The sequence below is a fragment of the Canis aureus genome, chromosome 35 (assembly GCF_053574225.1).
Source record: "Canis aureus isolate CA01 chromosome 35, VMU_Caureus_v.1.0, whole genome shotgun sequence".
Lineage (NCBI taxonomy): Eukaryota > Metazoa > Chordata > Mammalia > Carnivora > Canidae > Canis > Canis aureus.
The window spans coordinates 14,374,292-14,390,833 of NC_135645.1; the positions used below are offsets into that span (position 1 = coordinate 14,374,292).

At 37.3% G+C, this 16,542-nt stretch overlaps 1 protein-coding gene across 2 annotated transcripts in view; it reads left to right on the plus strand.

The window, feature by feature from the left end:
* BTLA (B and T lymphocyte associated) overlaps positions 1-15,800 on the plus strand; it is a 28,288-nt gene extending 12,488 nt beyond the window's left edge. Inside the window, exons 2-6 of one of the 2 annotated variants that reach the window (XM_077883779.1) lie at positions 2,318-2,632; positions 8,493-8,528; positions 9,696-9,836; positions 10,512-10,558; positions 13,470-15,800. In XM_077883779.1, the coding sequence (XP_077739905.1) occupies positions 2,318-2,632; positions 8,493-8,528; positions 9,696-9,836; positions 10,512-10,558; positions 13,470-13,745 (815 nt within the window). In that variant the 3' untranslated portion in view covers positions 13,746-15,800. The remainder of the gene's footprint in view (positions 1-2,317; positions 2,633-8,492; positions 8,529-9,695; positions 9,837-10,511; positions 10,559-13,469) is intronic. The other variant, XM_077883780.1, reaches the window with a different exon arrangement.
* Positions 15,801-16,542: the final 742 nt, after the last annotated feature.

Consider the following 16,542-nt stretch of genomic DNA (forward strand, 5'->3'; position numbering starts at 1 on the left):
TTTCTGAAAATTCTTTGCAGTTCTCTATCTGGTTCCTGGAAACTCAGTCAAGTTTCTGAACAGAAGTTGATGAGATGTGAGCAGAAATCATATAGTGAGAGGCTTTTTTGGAGGTTAGGAAATAGCTAAAAATGAGACTATTTATGAGGGTAAGGGTGTAGAAATAAAGTGGAACATTAAGCTAAGTAAAGCAGCATGTGCAAGGCAGGGCCAAAAGCTGCCCTCCACCTAATTCATCCTTAGCCTGCTTTGTCCTTAAAAGAGAATTATGCTATTATCTCAATTATACTTACATGAGATGGTACATTTGTTTAGAGGAACCACTGAAGGTGAGAGTAAGAAATTTATGAAGGGGATGTATTGGATATATTGCTGAGAAAGTAGTTCAGAACAGGGAAAGACAGAGCCAAGAAAAAAAACATGAGGCTGTAGGAAAAGGAACTTAAAGAGAAGACACTCTAAGACCTTAACTCTAATGGAAAAATAAAAAAGTATGAGCCACTATAACATTCATAAAGGAATCTGGCTGATTGTAGTTATTTTGTTTTACTAGCACTGGGAGTCCGTTCGGTAGTAGAATATTCTATGATTTATATACACTCATGATGCAACTGATGCAAAAAGAAATTAAACAGTTGTCATAAATTGGTGCCATTTCTCTTGCTCACGTGCATGTGTCTCCAAAGGGACAATATAATCCAACAATTAACAGAGAATGGATACTTCCACATACATTTACATTTAAAGTAATTGAGGTTTGACCCTTTGGAGGCCAAAATGTTTTTTGAAGTGACCATTTCTGATTAAATTCTTTGTATAGATTGAACTCTTCTTGGTTTCAAAAAAAGGGATATATTAAGCCTAATTCAAAGTTTGTTGTTGATTCAGTCTTCTCAGTATAATTGTGACTCTGTATCATATAACACAATTATGCTCTTAAGCTAATTAGGCAATGATAATGGAATTGTAAGGATTATGTATAGAGGGAGATGAGTTTGGATTCCTGCAGTATCTATTTTGCTGTTTAGTGAACACTTCTTCATGTATCTTGGTTCCCAGTTACATCCTAAATATTGAGGTTCCGGGTAAATACTTTCATGGTAAGTTAAAAGAAACAGAACTTATTCAAAAATATAGTTTTAAAAATTCTTTTTTCTTGGCTGCAGATTTTTTATGCAATTGACAATTGCTAACAGAAGGTTCATAGAAGATAACAGAAAATTCATTTCCAGGAAAAAGCTCTCTCCACCAAAACAGAGGGAGACAACTTCCATTAGGTTAGGCCAATAGGCAGAACTTCCAAAAGAGGTGCATCACTGTTCCTCCTGCCCTTTCAGAAGACAAAACATTCAGGTTATGTCAGAACGTCCTATCATCCAACAATTATCTTGAGTTGCATGTGTTCTACATAGAAAAAGTCATGGAAAAAATTGCAAGACAGCGCTAAGGCCTTTGAGAAACAAGTAAAGAAAATTTCTAATTTCAAGTATAATAAGGAAATAATTGTCTACAAAAGTTCCTCTCTCCCACTTTTTGGAATATATCAGAACTAGTAATAGAAAATGTGATTACTACTCAAGAAACAGTAACAGAGTAATGGTTAGTGAGTTACAGAGTAATGGATTCTAGTATTTGTTTGAATGCTATTAAGCTATTAGCATATAACTTTAGGCAAATGCTTTCCTACATCTGTAATATAGGTTTCATAATAATAATAACATATATATTTTGTTGTGCAGATTAGAGTTCAAATACTTAGTATGGTTTAACAGCCCCTGGAATATAATAAATTATTATCATTATTTTTTAAAGATTTTATTTATTTATTCATTCATGAGAGACACACACACACACAGAGGGAGAGGCAGAGACATAGGCAGAGGGAGAAGCAGTCTCCATGCAGGGAGCCTGACATGGAACTCGATCCCAGGTCTCCAGGATCACGCCCTGGGCTGAAGGTGGCGCTAAACTGCTGAGCCACCCGGGGTTCCCTAATGTTGGAATATAATAAATTATTGACTGAAAATTGCTTTTATTTTTTGCTACTATTGGAATAGCCACAAAATAATAAAACATTTCATAGCAACAAAAACGATCAGTAATATTTTGGAAATTGACGAATTTTTTTTTTCAACAAATACTCATTGTGTGCCTACTATGTACCAGACACTCTGCTAGTAAGGGTTAATATACTGAAAAATGTTATCCAGGAAAATTATAAAATCGTATTTGAGAAGTCTTTGGCAGAAACTGTTGGGTGGCAAATATCTGGTCTTTCTAGAGCCTATTTGATTTTAATTTTGTTTTTATCTTTCAGGGGAAAAAGCATGTAATGAACAACTGTATGTAAAGAGATATTCCGTACACACTGTCTCAGCAGGGAATTCATTTGCTCTGAATTGCCCTGTGAAATACTGTACTAACAGACCTAATGTGAGCTGGTGCAAGCTTGAAGAAAAAACCTGTCAACCTCTTGACTATAAACGTCAGAATTGGAATGAAAAGGGGAATATTTCAGTGTTTATTCTGCATTTTAATCCCCTGCTGCCTAGCGACACCGGGTCATACCGCTGTTCTGCAGATTTTCCATCTGGACATGTGGAAAGCCATTCAGTAACCATTAATGTGACAGGTGAGTTCTACAAGACTATCTCATATTTTTTTTTGTCTGTTTTAAGAAAAAGGAGCACCCAGGTTCTCAAACAACTATGTTAGATACTGAAGTCATGTAAATCAGGGGGCTGCCACACTCCTCAGATTGTGATCTTTGTGAGCAAGTGTGTGTGCAATTTTGGGGTAGGTGAGGTAGAAGAAAATAGAGAAAAAATATAATAAAAGCTATTATGCCTCTAGGGAGTATAGCATTTATTCTATAAATCCAAAAGTAGATCACCGAAAAATAGAAAAAATTACCAAGTAAATACCAATAGTAGTAGACAGTTCTCTATTCTTTGTCCTCTTTTCTTTTTTCTTCCACTTACCAGTCCTTCACTTTTATTGATAATAAATCCTTGAAGTCATATCTGTGGTGTTCAATTATAATTTGTTAGTGATTCGTAGATTGCACAGAGAACAAACTGTGCACAAATAAGCCTGTCTCCCTGATGAGTTTTGAGGATGTTTATAGTTTTAGCTGCCTCCCCAGTGCCTCCCAGAGGCCTTCAATAGGCTCAAACATCAGGTTGAGGTTAAGTTGAGCAAAACCAAACTGAATAAAACATGGACAGCAAACAGAGTAGAGGAAAATAAATAAACACGTTTGATTTATGAAAATCCCACATCATATCAATGAAGATGTCTGCTTTTGCCACTTCTATTCAACATTGAATTAGAAATTCTAGCCAGAAGACTTAGGCAAGAAAAAAAGAAATACAAGGCATCCAAAATTGGAAAGGAAGGAGTGAAACTATCTCTATTCACAAATGACCTGATTTTATATATAGAAAACCCTTTAAAATCCACATAGCTACTAGAGTTAATAGATTAATTCATCAAGGTTGTATGATCAGCTAAAAAATCAATGGTATTTCTAAACACTAGCAATGAACAATCTGAAAAGAAAATAAAAAAAAAACAATTCTGTTTATAGTAGCATCCAAAAGAATAAAATACTTACAAATAAATTTACCTGGGAGGCTCAAGATTTGTATACTGAACAAAACATGCCTGAAAGAAATTAAAGATGTAAATAAATGGAAAAACATGCCATGTTCACTTTGAAAGACTTAAAATTGTTAAGATGGCAATATCTTCCAAAGTGATCTACAGGTTCAATACAATTCCCATCAAAATCCCAACAACCCTTTTTTTTAAATTTTGCATAGATGAAAAAGATGATCCTAAACTTTACATACAGTTGCAATGATCTAAATAGCAAAAAAAAAAAAAAAAAAAAAAAAATCTTGGAAAAGAAGAGCAAAGTTGGAGGACTTGCGCTTGTTTGTTTAAAAATTTACTACTCAATTACAATAATCAAAAGAGCGTGGTACTGCCATAAGGATAGGTATACAGATCAATAGAATAGAATTAAGAGTCCAGAATAAATCCATACATCTTTAGATAATTTACATTTTTTTCTTCCAAGATTTTATTTAAATTCAATTTAGTTACCATACAGTATAGTATTAGTTTCAGGAGTAGAATTTAGTGATTTATCACTTACATGTAATACCTAGTTCTCATCATAATAAGTGCCTTCCTTAATGCCCATCACCCGTTTAACCTATCCCCCCACCTATCTCCCCTCAATCTCTACAGTTAAGAGTCTCTAATGGTTTGCCTCCTTCTCTATTTTTATCTATTTTTCCTCCTTTCCCCTATGTTCATCTGTTTTGTTTCTTAAATCCCACATATGAGTGAAATAATATGGTATTTGTCTTTCTCTGGTTGACTTATTTCACTTAGCATAATATCCTCTAGTTCTATCCATGTTTGTTGCAAATGCCAAGGTTTCATTCTTTTTGATGGCTGAGTAATATTCCATTATATATACTAGAATATTATATATATGAATGGAATATTCTATATACACACCCCATCTTCTTTATCCATTCATCAGTTGGTGGACATTTGGGCTCTTTCCATAATTTGGCTATTGTTGATAGCTGTGTTATAAACATTGGGGTGCATGAAACACTTTGAATCAGTATTTTTGTATCTTTTGGATAAATACCTAGTAGTGCCATTGCTGGGATATAGAGTAGTTCTGTTTTTTTATTTTTTGAGGAACCTCCATACTGTCTTTCAGAGTGGCTGCACCAGTTTGCATTCCCACCAACAGAGCAAGAAAACGTCCCCCTTCTCGGCATCCTTGCCAATATCTGTTGTTTCCTGAGTTTTTAATTTTAGCCATTCTGACAGGTGTGAGGTGATTCATCAAGATAAAAATCTTCTGCACAGCAAAGGAAACAACCAACGACACTAAAAGGCAATCTATGGAATAGGAGAAGATATTTGCAAATGACATATCCAATGAAGGGCTAATATCCAAAATCTATAAAGAACTTATCAAACTCAACACCTACAAAATAAATAATCCAGTTAAGAAATGGGCAGAAGACATGAATAGACATTCTACAAAAAAGTCATGCAAATGGCTAACAGGCACATGAAAAAATGCTCAATATTACTCATCATCAGGGAAATACAAATTAAAACCACAATGAAATGGCCAATTGACTTTTAACAAGGCTACTGGACCCATTCAATGGGAAAAGGATAGTTTCTTCCATAAATGGTGCTGAGACAATTGGATACCCATATACAAAAGAATGAATTTGGAACTCTATTTCATATAATATACAAAAATAAGTAAAAATGGATCAGATATTTAATAAGAACTAAAACAATAAAAGCCGTATAAAATTTTAATCCTATGTTTCCTTAAGGAAAATGTGGAAGTAGATCTTCATGATCTTGGAATTGTCATTTTTTTCATACAACATCAAAAGCATAGATACATAAATAAGTAAATTGTACTTCATAAAAACTTAAAACCTTTAGGTTGCCTGGGTGGCTCATTGGTTGAGCCTTCGGCTCAGGGCATGCTCCCAGGATCCTGGGATCACGTCTCACATTGGGCGCCCTGCAGAGAGCCTGCTTCTCCCTCCAGAATGCTTTCTGGAGAAAATTGCTCTTGATAGAGCAATTCACATATTAAGGTATTGAATTTTTAAAGAAATATTACTTTTTTAACTGGCAAAATAAATGATAAAAAAAAGCAAAACTTGCAAAACATTACTCCTAAGATATTAATTATACTATGAAAATACAGCAATTGAACACTATTAGATTATTTATATAATGTATAATAAAATTAAATGGAGGTTCCTTGGGTGGCTAAGCTGGTTGAGCGTCTGCCTTTGGCCCAGGTCATGATATCAGAGTTCTGGGATCAAGTCCCACATCAAGCTTCCTGCTCAGCAGGGAGCCTGCTTCTCCCATTCTCTCTGGTGCTCCCCGTGCTTATGGTATCTCGTAGCTATCTCTGTCTCTTTCTCTCAAATAAATAGATAAAATCCTTAATTTTAAAAAAATAATTAATTAATTAAATTAAATGCAGTGGCATTGAGTTCACATTCCTTGGTAAAACAGCCTTCTTGTGTAATTCTGTTTTCCTTCATGGGAACCAATCCCCTTCTGTACAAGAGGGAGGAATTTAGCCAGTGTCAGGGGCAAGCCAATAATGGCTTCTGACATGGAACTGTCTCAGGGGTATTACTTGTCTCCTCTGTCCCATAGTGGGGTCATTCCAGTCACTACAGATGGTGGCACAGTTTGTAAAATGCATGAAGGTGCCTGTTCTAGGAATCAAGTAGGGGCTGAAATTAGGATCAACAATCTGTCCCTCTTGGGGAGATGGGGGCCAAAGGGAAGAGAGGCAGCTTCTCCCTGGAACTCGGTTCCTTGGCGGGGATACGCTTGTTAGGATCACGCTGGAGATGAGAGAGAAAGAGGGAACGGTGAGACACGAAGGGCCTTTGAAGTTTCCCTTTGGAGATTTCTATTCTCCTGACTTTGTACTCTCCTAAATTTCCTATCACTTTGTGAATGAATGCTCCTGACCTGAGGGGATTCCCAAAGACTTCGCTTTGGCCTTCGAATCTTATCTGTCAGCAACCTGCAGTCTGGGATTGCCTCCCTCCTACAGCTTCATGAGTGTCTCAACCCTTCACTATCTTCCTTCCAAATATTCCAATCAGCCATATGGACTCTGTGTCTTTAGTGTTTTCTCTTTTGGTTCAGCTCAGCCAAATATCTTCCTAATATACTTAATTTGCCTAATAAATGGCTTCCATGATGCCACTCCTCTATTGAGTCTTTGGCAGAGCATCCTCAGGGCTTCTAATGTTGGGCTCGCACTTAATGAGCATTCAAGGCCTTCCACAGTCCATTGCCACCTGCCTTTCTGGAGTGTTTGTGGACTCCACTTCGAGCCTTTGCTCCAGCCCAATAGCTCTCCCTGCCATCACATGTCTTCGCCATGTTCCTTCCTATGCTGCTATCACCACTTATCTGCCTCCACCTCCTGCAATTCTACTTTTCTGTCGAGCCCAGCTCATTTCCCAAGTTCTTAATGAAGCCTTCCAGAGTTCATCTTAGGAGAAGTGATCTTTCTTTTCTGGCAAATTTCATGTCATTTAAGGTCTGTGCCTTTCATTTATCAGACATTTTCTTGTACTACAGTAATGTATGTAAATGTTTTTTTTTTTTTTTTTTGGAAATGTTCTTTATACCATGAAGAATTATAGTGTCCTGGGAGGCAGAAACTGTGGTGTTTTTTTTTTTTTTATTTAAATTCAATTACTTGGGGCACCTGGGTGGCTCAGTAAGTTAAATGTCTGCCTTCAGCTCAGGTCATGATCTCAGAGTCCTGGGATTGAGCCCCATGTTGTGTCCCTGCTCAGTGGAGAGCCTGCTTCTTCCTCCACTGCTCCCCTTGCTTGTGCTCCCTCTCTTTTTCTCTCTGTGAAATAAATAAATAAAATCTTTAAAAAAATAAGTAAAAAATATATTCAATTACTTAACATATAATGTATCATTAGCTTCAGAGGGAGAGGTCAGTGATTCGTCAGTCTTATATAACACACAGTGCTCATCCCACCGCATGCCTTCCTTTATGTCCACCACCCAATTACCCCATCCCCCCAACCGGCTCCCCTCCAGCAACCTTCAGTTTGTGCCCTATGATTAAGAGGTTGTCAAGGACGATGCTTTTCATAAAAATAATGTGGAGGTATGATTTAAAAATTTTTTAATTTTCTCCTCTTGAAATATCTTTCTCAGGGACTATTGGAAATTTTCCTGCTTTTGTATCTGACTCTCCTTTTCTTTTTATATTCAAGTTAAGAACTGGTCCATGTTTAAAAAAAGAAAAGAAGAGAATAAGTTAAGAACAGGGCTTTGGCAGAGTCAGGACTTGATGCTACTGGGAAAGCAATATTCTCCCAGAATATTCTCCCAGAATGAAGAAAAATGCTTTGCAAAGCAAAGCTCCAGGAAAAAAGTTGACGGAGCTGGGAAGCAGTCCTGGGAATGCACATTGGCCTGCAACTCCATCCTCTCCAATATGCCCTTGGTCAGTCCCTGATTAGGAACTTCACAAGGGCAGATGGTCATCCTCCCAGCAGAAAAGTGGGGATGGTCTGAGTGGGCAGGAAGTGGGAGGCACAATCTGTTTCAGAATGATACTCAGCATGTCATCAGACACATCCTTTCTTTGTGGCCTTCTATGCCCCATTAAGCACTTGTTGAATGAACATCTTGTTTTTTTTTCAAGTGTCAGAATGTGTCATAGAGGCTGTATCCTATCCTTATACTTAAATAATTGGGAAGCAGGAATCAAAGCAGACAAAGATTGTGTTGTATTTAGTCTTTCATCAGGCTTCAAAATAAACCCAGAGATTTACTTTGTGTCCATAAAGTGCCGCCCAGGGATCCCAAGTATTATTTTCATAACGATTTCAATTCTTTATCTGGATTTTCTATTTCAGAATGGACTCGAAATAATTCAGAACACCCTGTACTAAGTAAGTAGCAAACTAGTCCAACAAAATTAAGAACACTAGATTATTTGGTGGTCAGAGAAATAATAGAAGTTGCGTTTTCCCAACTGAGTGTATTTGTTTGCATTAAGTTATCTATGTGGGAACCTTCCTCCTTATTTCTATCTATACCCGTCCCCCAGACAGCTGTGTTGGTCATCTTGGTAATGACTTGGCTGCTGTCCAAATCCAAGCAGCAGCTGCAGCATGAACAATACAGCATTTGTTACCACTCTGAATTATCTAACCACTGTTTTCCTACCCTCAGTAGCTCCTGACCACCTTTACCTCAAACCAAACACATGCGGAAGAAAATAGAAAATGATGTTAATATAACTATAAATAAAAATTTCCTGTGTAAAAAGTCAACATATATACAGAATTAATGATGTGTAATGTATTATATTTTTCTATTCTGCTGTGATTCATGTTTCTAATTTTTTTTTTGTGATCTATTACGCTGTTTCATGACTCATCAATGAATTGCAACGTACCACGGACAAACAGAACCTTAATGGAGGTTAACATTGATCATAGCAATGAGCACCAGCTGTATGTCCAGCAAGGCACATTTGGCAATAACAAAGATATCTTGGGATAAGAAAAGTACTTAGTATTTGGAGATCCCAAAGAGTTATGAGACCACAAAAAGCCATTGTGTGAAGGCAACTAGATTTTAGTATCAGAAACATGTTGGCTTGAGTCCCAACTGCAACTCACTAGCTCTCTGGCCTTGGGCGATCTGAACAATAATACTTTTATCAAGGCATGAAACTGGATAAAAATAAAGTCTTCCTTACTTTCCTTTAGTGGTGAATATGACAGTTAAATAAGACAATGTCAATGAAAGAGCTTGTGAAGTGCTTTCTGAGAGCAGTTTATGGGTATTTTTAGAGGGGATTAACCCTCGTAGAATAAAAAATTCTTACAAAAGATGAATTATAACCCAGAGCCACCCACATATATATGCCCATCAATAAGGCAAGATGTGAGTGATGACAGTGAGGCCCAGGGTTCTTGCAGAAAGCTTCCAGAAGAGAAAGAGAAGCTGGAAATATCTCCTTCATTTAAGTTGTGATGATGCAGAAGGGATTACTGATCCTATTATATCTCCAATTTCTTAACTGTCTTTAGCATTGACTCACATTTCAGATACAACCAGTGCCTCAGGACCACCTTCCACAGAAGTGATGGAGAACAAACATTGGATGCTTTATAGTTTGCTTCCTTTGGGGGCATTGCCTCTTCTCATTACCTGTTTCTACCTATTCTGCTGTCTTAGAAGGCACCAAGGTGGGTTTTATTTTCTACCTTCTGCTATGTGCCACACCTTTGGGGTTCACTTATTAGGGTTGATTAATTTTTAGTTGGCTCCTGTTGTTTTCTTTCCTGATATCCTGTGAGGAACCATGGATAATATCCTCGGGGACAACTCATCGTTCTACCAAAAAGACAGATGGGTTAATTCAGGTCCCTCCCAGTCACGGTGAAGCATCATCATCACAGCACAGTGCTCCAGGCAGGGGTTGTGATTAGGAGGGCAGATGGCTAGGACTTACCCATTCTACTTAGGTGAATCTTTTTTTTTTTTTTTTTTTTACTTAGGTGAATCTTAAATTTATTAAACAAGAAACTATTCTAAACTTTAAGGGTATTGAAAGAGAACTAATCTCTCAAGTCCATTTGTCTGATTTGAGTTAGTCTCATCCCCTTTTTCATAGCCACATGCCATCATGCCTTGTCTCAATGAAGACCAAATATCCCCAAAGGACACCGCCACTGGCATGCAAATGGGTGGACATGGGTGGGGAAGCATCCCACCTATGCTCTAGACACTGAACTCCAACCTAGCAGTCTGATTCTAGAAACTATATTCTTAGCACAACCTTAACTTACAGGCAATTGGGGAAGAATTTTGCGTTGTTCTTTACTCTTCTTGGTTTCTTATTTTTTGTTTTTGAATTCCAGCAGAACAAAAGAAGCCTTCTGATACAGCAGGAAGGGAAATTAACGTGGTATGTTCTATATGTCTACTAAAACAAATGCAATCTAGATTATACCATGTTAACCTTAATATATTATTTCAAATTTAATAAGGCTATGGAACACTTTACCCTGTGCCAGGAGCTGTCCAAATGCTCTCTATATATTGACTTAACTTTATAAAATGTGTTTATTTTACATTTACCTCCATCTTGGCCACCTTTAAACAGTTCATGTTTAAAATGTTTCAACATCTTAGCTGGTGTAATCAGAGGAAGGCTGAACAGGGCCCTGTTGAATTTTCTTTTTAGTGGAGCTTGGATTGTTAAAATTCTTTGGATTGTAAAGATTCTTCAGGATTAACAAATCTCATAATAAGAGGTCTTTTGGAAGAACATGAGGGGCAGTGTAGAACTGAAGGAGAAAAGTCAGAGACTGGATATACAACTTTGCCTCTCTTCTTGAGCTGTTACGTAATTTCAGACTGCTCGTATATTCTTGAAAAAATACCTTAAAGTCTTTCTGGGAAAGACTTGAGAGTTAATGAAAGAATGAACTGTATATTATCTCATAAAGTGATGTGTGATTTCTTCATAGATCACAAGCAGATAAAGAAGCATGACCATATGTATAATTATTATGCAAAACTCTCTTGTAATGAATGTGGGCTCATCAAGGAGGAGACTTCCCGGACAAAGCAAAGGGCATTTTGGAGGCAGGATCAAATTTTCCCACAAGTTCTTGGAATATAAACTTAGGCTTTTTCTTTTGGGTTCAATGTTGTGTGAGTATTGGAACTCAAAACAAACAAAATGAGGCAATATATTTCTGAAAACATTTTATGGAAGGTCTTCAGTTGAAAACAAATAATCATATGTTAGGCACTGCAAAGGAACCTGTGTCTGTGTGTGTGTGTGTGTGTGTGTGCATGTTTCAGAGTGTAAGGGTAGAGATGAAGAAGTAGTAAATTTCTCAAAAGTTCCAGAAATGTCAAAGGCAGATATAGCCAATAATTTTACATACTATATTAAATGACAGACTTCCCCATCAGGTTGCCCACTTTTAAATCAAACCAAATACATTCAACTTTGTAAACTCCTATTAAGTTTTTAGTAAGCAGCAGTAGGCAACATTTTGTTGGGGGCTACAGTTCTGTTTCTTCAAGTAAGAAAATTTTCTTTAAAAAATTTGTTTATTCATGAGAGACACAGAGAGAGGCAGAGACAAGGGCAGAGGGAGAAGCAGGCTCCCTGCGGGGAGCCCGATGCAGGACTCGATCCCAGGACCCCAGAATCATGAACTGAGCCAAAAGCAAATGCTCAGCCACTGAGCCACCCAGGTACCCCAAGCAGGAAAATTTTCTTAAATGTTGTTTTCTTTCTTCCTGTAGTGAGAAACAATGAATTACATTCTGTTGCGATCAGAACTGAGATCCATGAAACCATTTAAAATGATAATCTAAATAGTTTCTTGTTGAAGTTAAGCCCAGGTTGATTAAAATGTAGTCATATTTCTTCCTGTGTAGGCTGGATAAATTATTTATGATCTGAAGTTGAATTCAAGAGGTATTCTCTGTGTGTGTAATTATTCGGGAATCTTATTTTAAGAAGTCTGTGTCTTTCACAGGAATTCAGAGCTCTGGTCCCATTTGAGTTGGTCAGCATTTCAGAAAATAAGGTGATGTCATGTAGGTCTCTGAGACTAAAGGTTTCCTAGGAAGGGACTTGCATTGGAATCAGTGGGATTGAAATCCAAAGAAGAGAAAGGAACTGGTAAAAACAGGGCAGGTATATATAAAAGCCAAAGTTCTCGTCTTATTCCACAGTAGTCCCTGGAGGGTATAAATGCATTTGAATACTAAAAAACACTCAGCTGTCTATTTTTTAAGTGCTTTGTAAATGGTAAAATGCCATACAAATATACAGTAGGATAGCTGCTTTGGTGTTTGTCCTCTCTATTGACTACAGTATGGTGCACCAGCCTCTGTGGCTTCCACCCACATTGCTGAGGTGCCACAGGATAGGGTCAGCCACAGTGCACCATGTTTTCTTCTACCTCATTCATTCTAATTAAGTTTTTCATGGAAACCAGCCATCTTTTGGAAGGGAGCCTAGTAACTGAGTTGACAGACATAGACACATTGTAAAAGTATGACAGTAATCCTGTTGATATATTGAGGATTTTTGGCTATTTATTAGGTCACATGACAGTTTTCTTCCTCAGTGCTTCTCTAGAGATTTTAATGAATAGAGGTTAGGGCATTTTTCAGCTGAGCCAAGAGACTGGATACGGTAAAACCTTGTTCAATCATTCAGCCTTAGTGTTATTTTCTGGGCAGCCACCTCACTGGAAGGAAGCAGGATACTCAGCAGCTAATGCTCAGCTTCTCAGGATAGGACCATACATGCATATATGGAGGAATTTGGCCAAGGAGCAGCAGGAGATGTACTACTTCACATATAAAAGAAGGACAACAAAGTTGCCTGACAAGGCATGTAGACTGTCAAAGACTGTGAACTCGATGCCTTCAAGGAGTTAGGCCAAACTTCAAGAACATAAATTGACTGACAGAACTGGGATTTAAAAATTGAAGTAACAACTTTTAGCATTAAAATGGGTCTCTTCAATAAATAAATAAATAAATAAAATAGGTTTCTTCATTTTTATCAGGCAGCGTTCTTAAATAGCTGGAACTGTTCTGTGACTTCAACAGTGTCTAATAATAAAGCATAAAATAACTACTCTGGAGGAACATAGTGGCCTTAAACCTTCCATCTTTTAGCAAGCAAGAATCTGCTAGTAGGTGTCAACAGTGAATATGAGGAAGAGTAAATTATTTCTGCTGATGCATTGGTTCAATGTAGCATGTACTCATAGTTTGCTGATTGTATGCACTATTGCATCCTTAGGTGGTATTTAAAGCAATCTTTTTTTCTCTTATAGGTTGATGTTCCCCAGCTCTTTAGGAATGAGCAAACTGAAGCGGGAACCAGGCAAAATCCCCAAACACTGCCGTCAGGGACTAGTACTTATGATAATGACCCTTGGCTTAGGGTCCAGGAAGAGACTGAAGTTTATTCTAACCCATGTCTGGAGGAAAACAAACAGAGCGTTGTTTATGCCTCTCTGAACCATTCTGTCATTGGAATAAATGCAAGAGAAGCAAGGAATGTGAAAGAAGCACCTACAGAATATGCAGCCATATGTGTGAGGAGTTAAACTCAACCCTGATCTCCAACCAGTGATCACTGAATGATCAGCATGTCGACACCATTATCTGAGCCCAACAGAATGTCAAATAATATTCTTCGACCTGAGAAGTTTCACTTTAAGGAGGCTCATGTTGGTGCTTAGGTCTTAAGGGTCCATAGGACAAATGACCAAAGTTCTCTCAGAAGTTCTGAGGGAACTTTTTTATATTATAGCCTTGAACAACAACACAAAAACCCTTCCCTCCAAAACTGAGTGATATTGTGAGTAGCAGTGTAGTAGAACATTTAAACTTAGCTACATCTTACCCAATGTACAAAGTTAATATATTTTTTGAGGATAAGAGACACATGTAGGCAAGAGAGATTTGTGTCATCTGGATCAGCTCACTACACTCTCTTGACAAAGAATGTCCCAATTTGACTAACACAACCATCAACAAAGTAATGATAGTATGTTTCTGGTTGTTCTTCCATCAGGAGAAAATTTCCTCTGTCCATCTCATGCTAGGGTTTCTTAAATGTAAAGAAGAAATCATTTCAGACTTGATATAAGAAAAGAATGGAAAGAACAAATTGTGCAATAAAGATGTGGAATACACCAACTAATGTAGAGTAGATGTTCCCCTTCCCTGACGGACAAATGGTTTTATCTACCCTGTTACACTGCTAAGCAAACATAGGTATTAATGGAGTAATTAATGTGTGGTGCATTTATAAACAAGGTTGTGACTCAGTGTTTGGGTCACTTGGACTAATGTATATAAATGTGATGTAATGCTGCTGAATTAATATACTTGTGGGTGTCTAAATAAACATAAAAATCAGTTAAAGTAAGTATCGTCAGGCAAGTGGAGATAGATAGCTTAAACTGCTTCATGGTTGACCTGATAGCACAATTAATGGAATAGAGAAAAGTCTGGAATATTTAGTTGGCCAGTACAGGTCACCAAACTTTCATTAAGCACATCTGTATCTTGCTGCTCTTCTTACTAAAGAGTCAGGGAACATCATACATAACGAAGTGGTATAGCTTCATAACAATTCATTTTAAAATATTGTAGTTGCAGCCACTTGAGTACAGCAAGAAGAGGTGGTTTTAAATTTTCTGAATTTCCAGAGTACTTGAGTCTAATTATTTCATAAATAGCCTACAAATTTATTCGACAACTTGAGGCTATTAGGATTCTCAGGTGCTGCTACTACATAAGGCAGTAGACCTCGTACAAAGTGGGCAGCAAAGGTTGGGATCCATTGGAACAAATATGTGAACTTCTGCACAAATGAATGTGGTGTGTGTGTGTGTGTGTGTGTGTGTGCATGTGTGCGTGTATTAGAAAGAAGACTAGGTGACTTACAGAAATGGTAAGAAGAGAAACTGACAAAATGGACATTCCATATTGGTTTCCTAAAAAGTTCAAGATACTAGAGCAAATGGGTCATTAAAGAAAATATATGAAAATAATGTTTGAAATGATGGGGATAAGAGTATGATATCTCATAGAATTTCTCATACCGTAAAGATAAAACTGAGATTTTTGTGGTGGGGCTTCTCTTCCGTAACAATAGTGGCATTAAGATTTTGCCCCTTAGATTGGGATTATGAGCATTGATTTAGAGTCAGTGTTATCTCTCCAGTATGATAGTGCTGTCCCTGGAATTTTGAGCAACTTGCTCTAGGTGGGCTCTTTCAGCCAAGCTGCATTTTATAGGCAACTACTTAAAAAGATATATTAGAATAACTGTTTGCGGTATTCTTAAATATAGAAACAGGAAGTATGGGAGGATACGTTTAGCTGCCCTTATCAGATAAACACACAGCTAAAGAGTTCTTTCATAATTTTCTTGAATTTAAGCAACAACATATTTCTGTCTATTTTTTAGGATATTCTTAGCATGTCTTATAGTAAAGATAATGTTGGTAACGATTTCATCTCTACAAATGATTTATTCTTACATTTGTACCATGCTGCCACAATTCCAAATCTTTTATGTTTCTATTGCTTATTAATAAAAGGTGTCAGAATTATATCTGTACTTCTCAAATAAATATATTTCAGTATTATTCACATGGCTTATTTCATTAACAATAGTTATTAAAACTTATTTGGAATCAATTTAGTATTAGTTTTTGTACTAAAAAATGCATGTGGAAAAGTGATTGTCAAGCCTTATGGTGCTTAAAAACAGCCTCAAGAACTTGATAAACTTGATGACCAACTCCCGAGCGCTAAGAAATTCTGATTCAGAAGATCCAGAATATGGCTCTACAATCTTCAGAAGACACCCTAGATAATTTAATGCAGGTTTCCCCGTATAGAGGCTAGTTTGGCATATGTGGTTGATTTGATTACTTTTGCCTACCAATCAAGACTTTCTAGGCTCCAGAATTAATTCTCTGGCTGGATCCTGTCTGTCTGTCTATCTCTCTATGTGTGTGTGTATTTTAAGAGCAGTTTTAGGCTCAGTAAAGGTGAGTGGAAAGTACAAAGAATCCCCATGCGTTCCCGCGTTCCCTGCCCCTATGCATGCACAGCCTCCTCCACCACCAACATCCTATACCAGAGTGGGACATGGTATATCTGTTACAATCAAGGAATCAACGTTGACACATCATTATCAACTGAAGCCCATAGTTTACATTAGGGCTTACTCTTGCTATTTTAATTCTATGGGTTTTGACAAATGTATGGTGACACGTGTCCCTTATTATAGTAATGTACAGAATAGTTTCACCTCCCTAAAACTCTTCTGTGCTCTATCCATCCATCCTTCCCTCCCCCCAAACTCCTGGAATCCCCTCACCT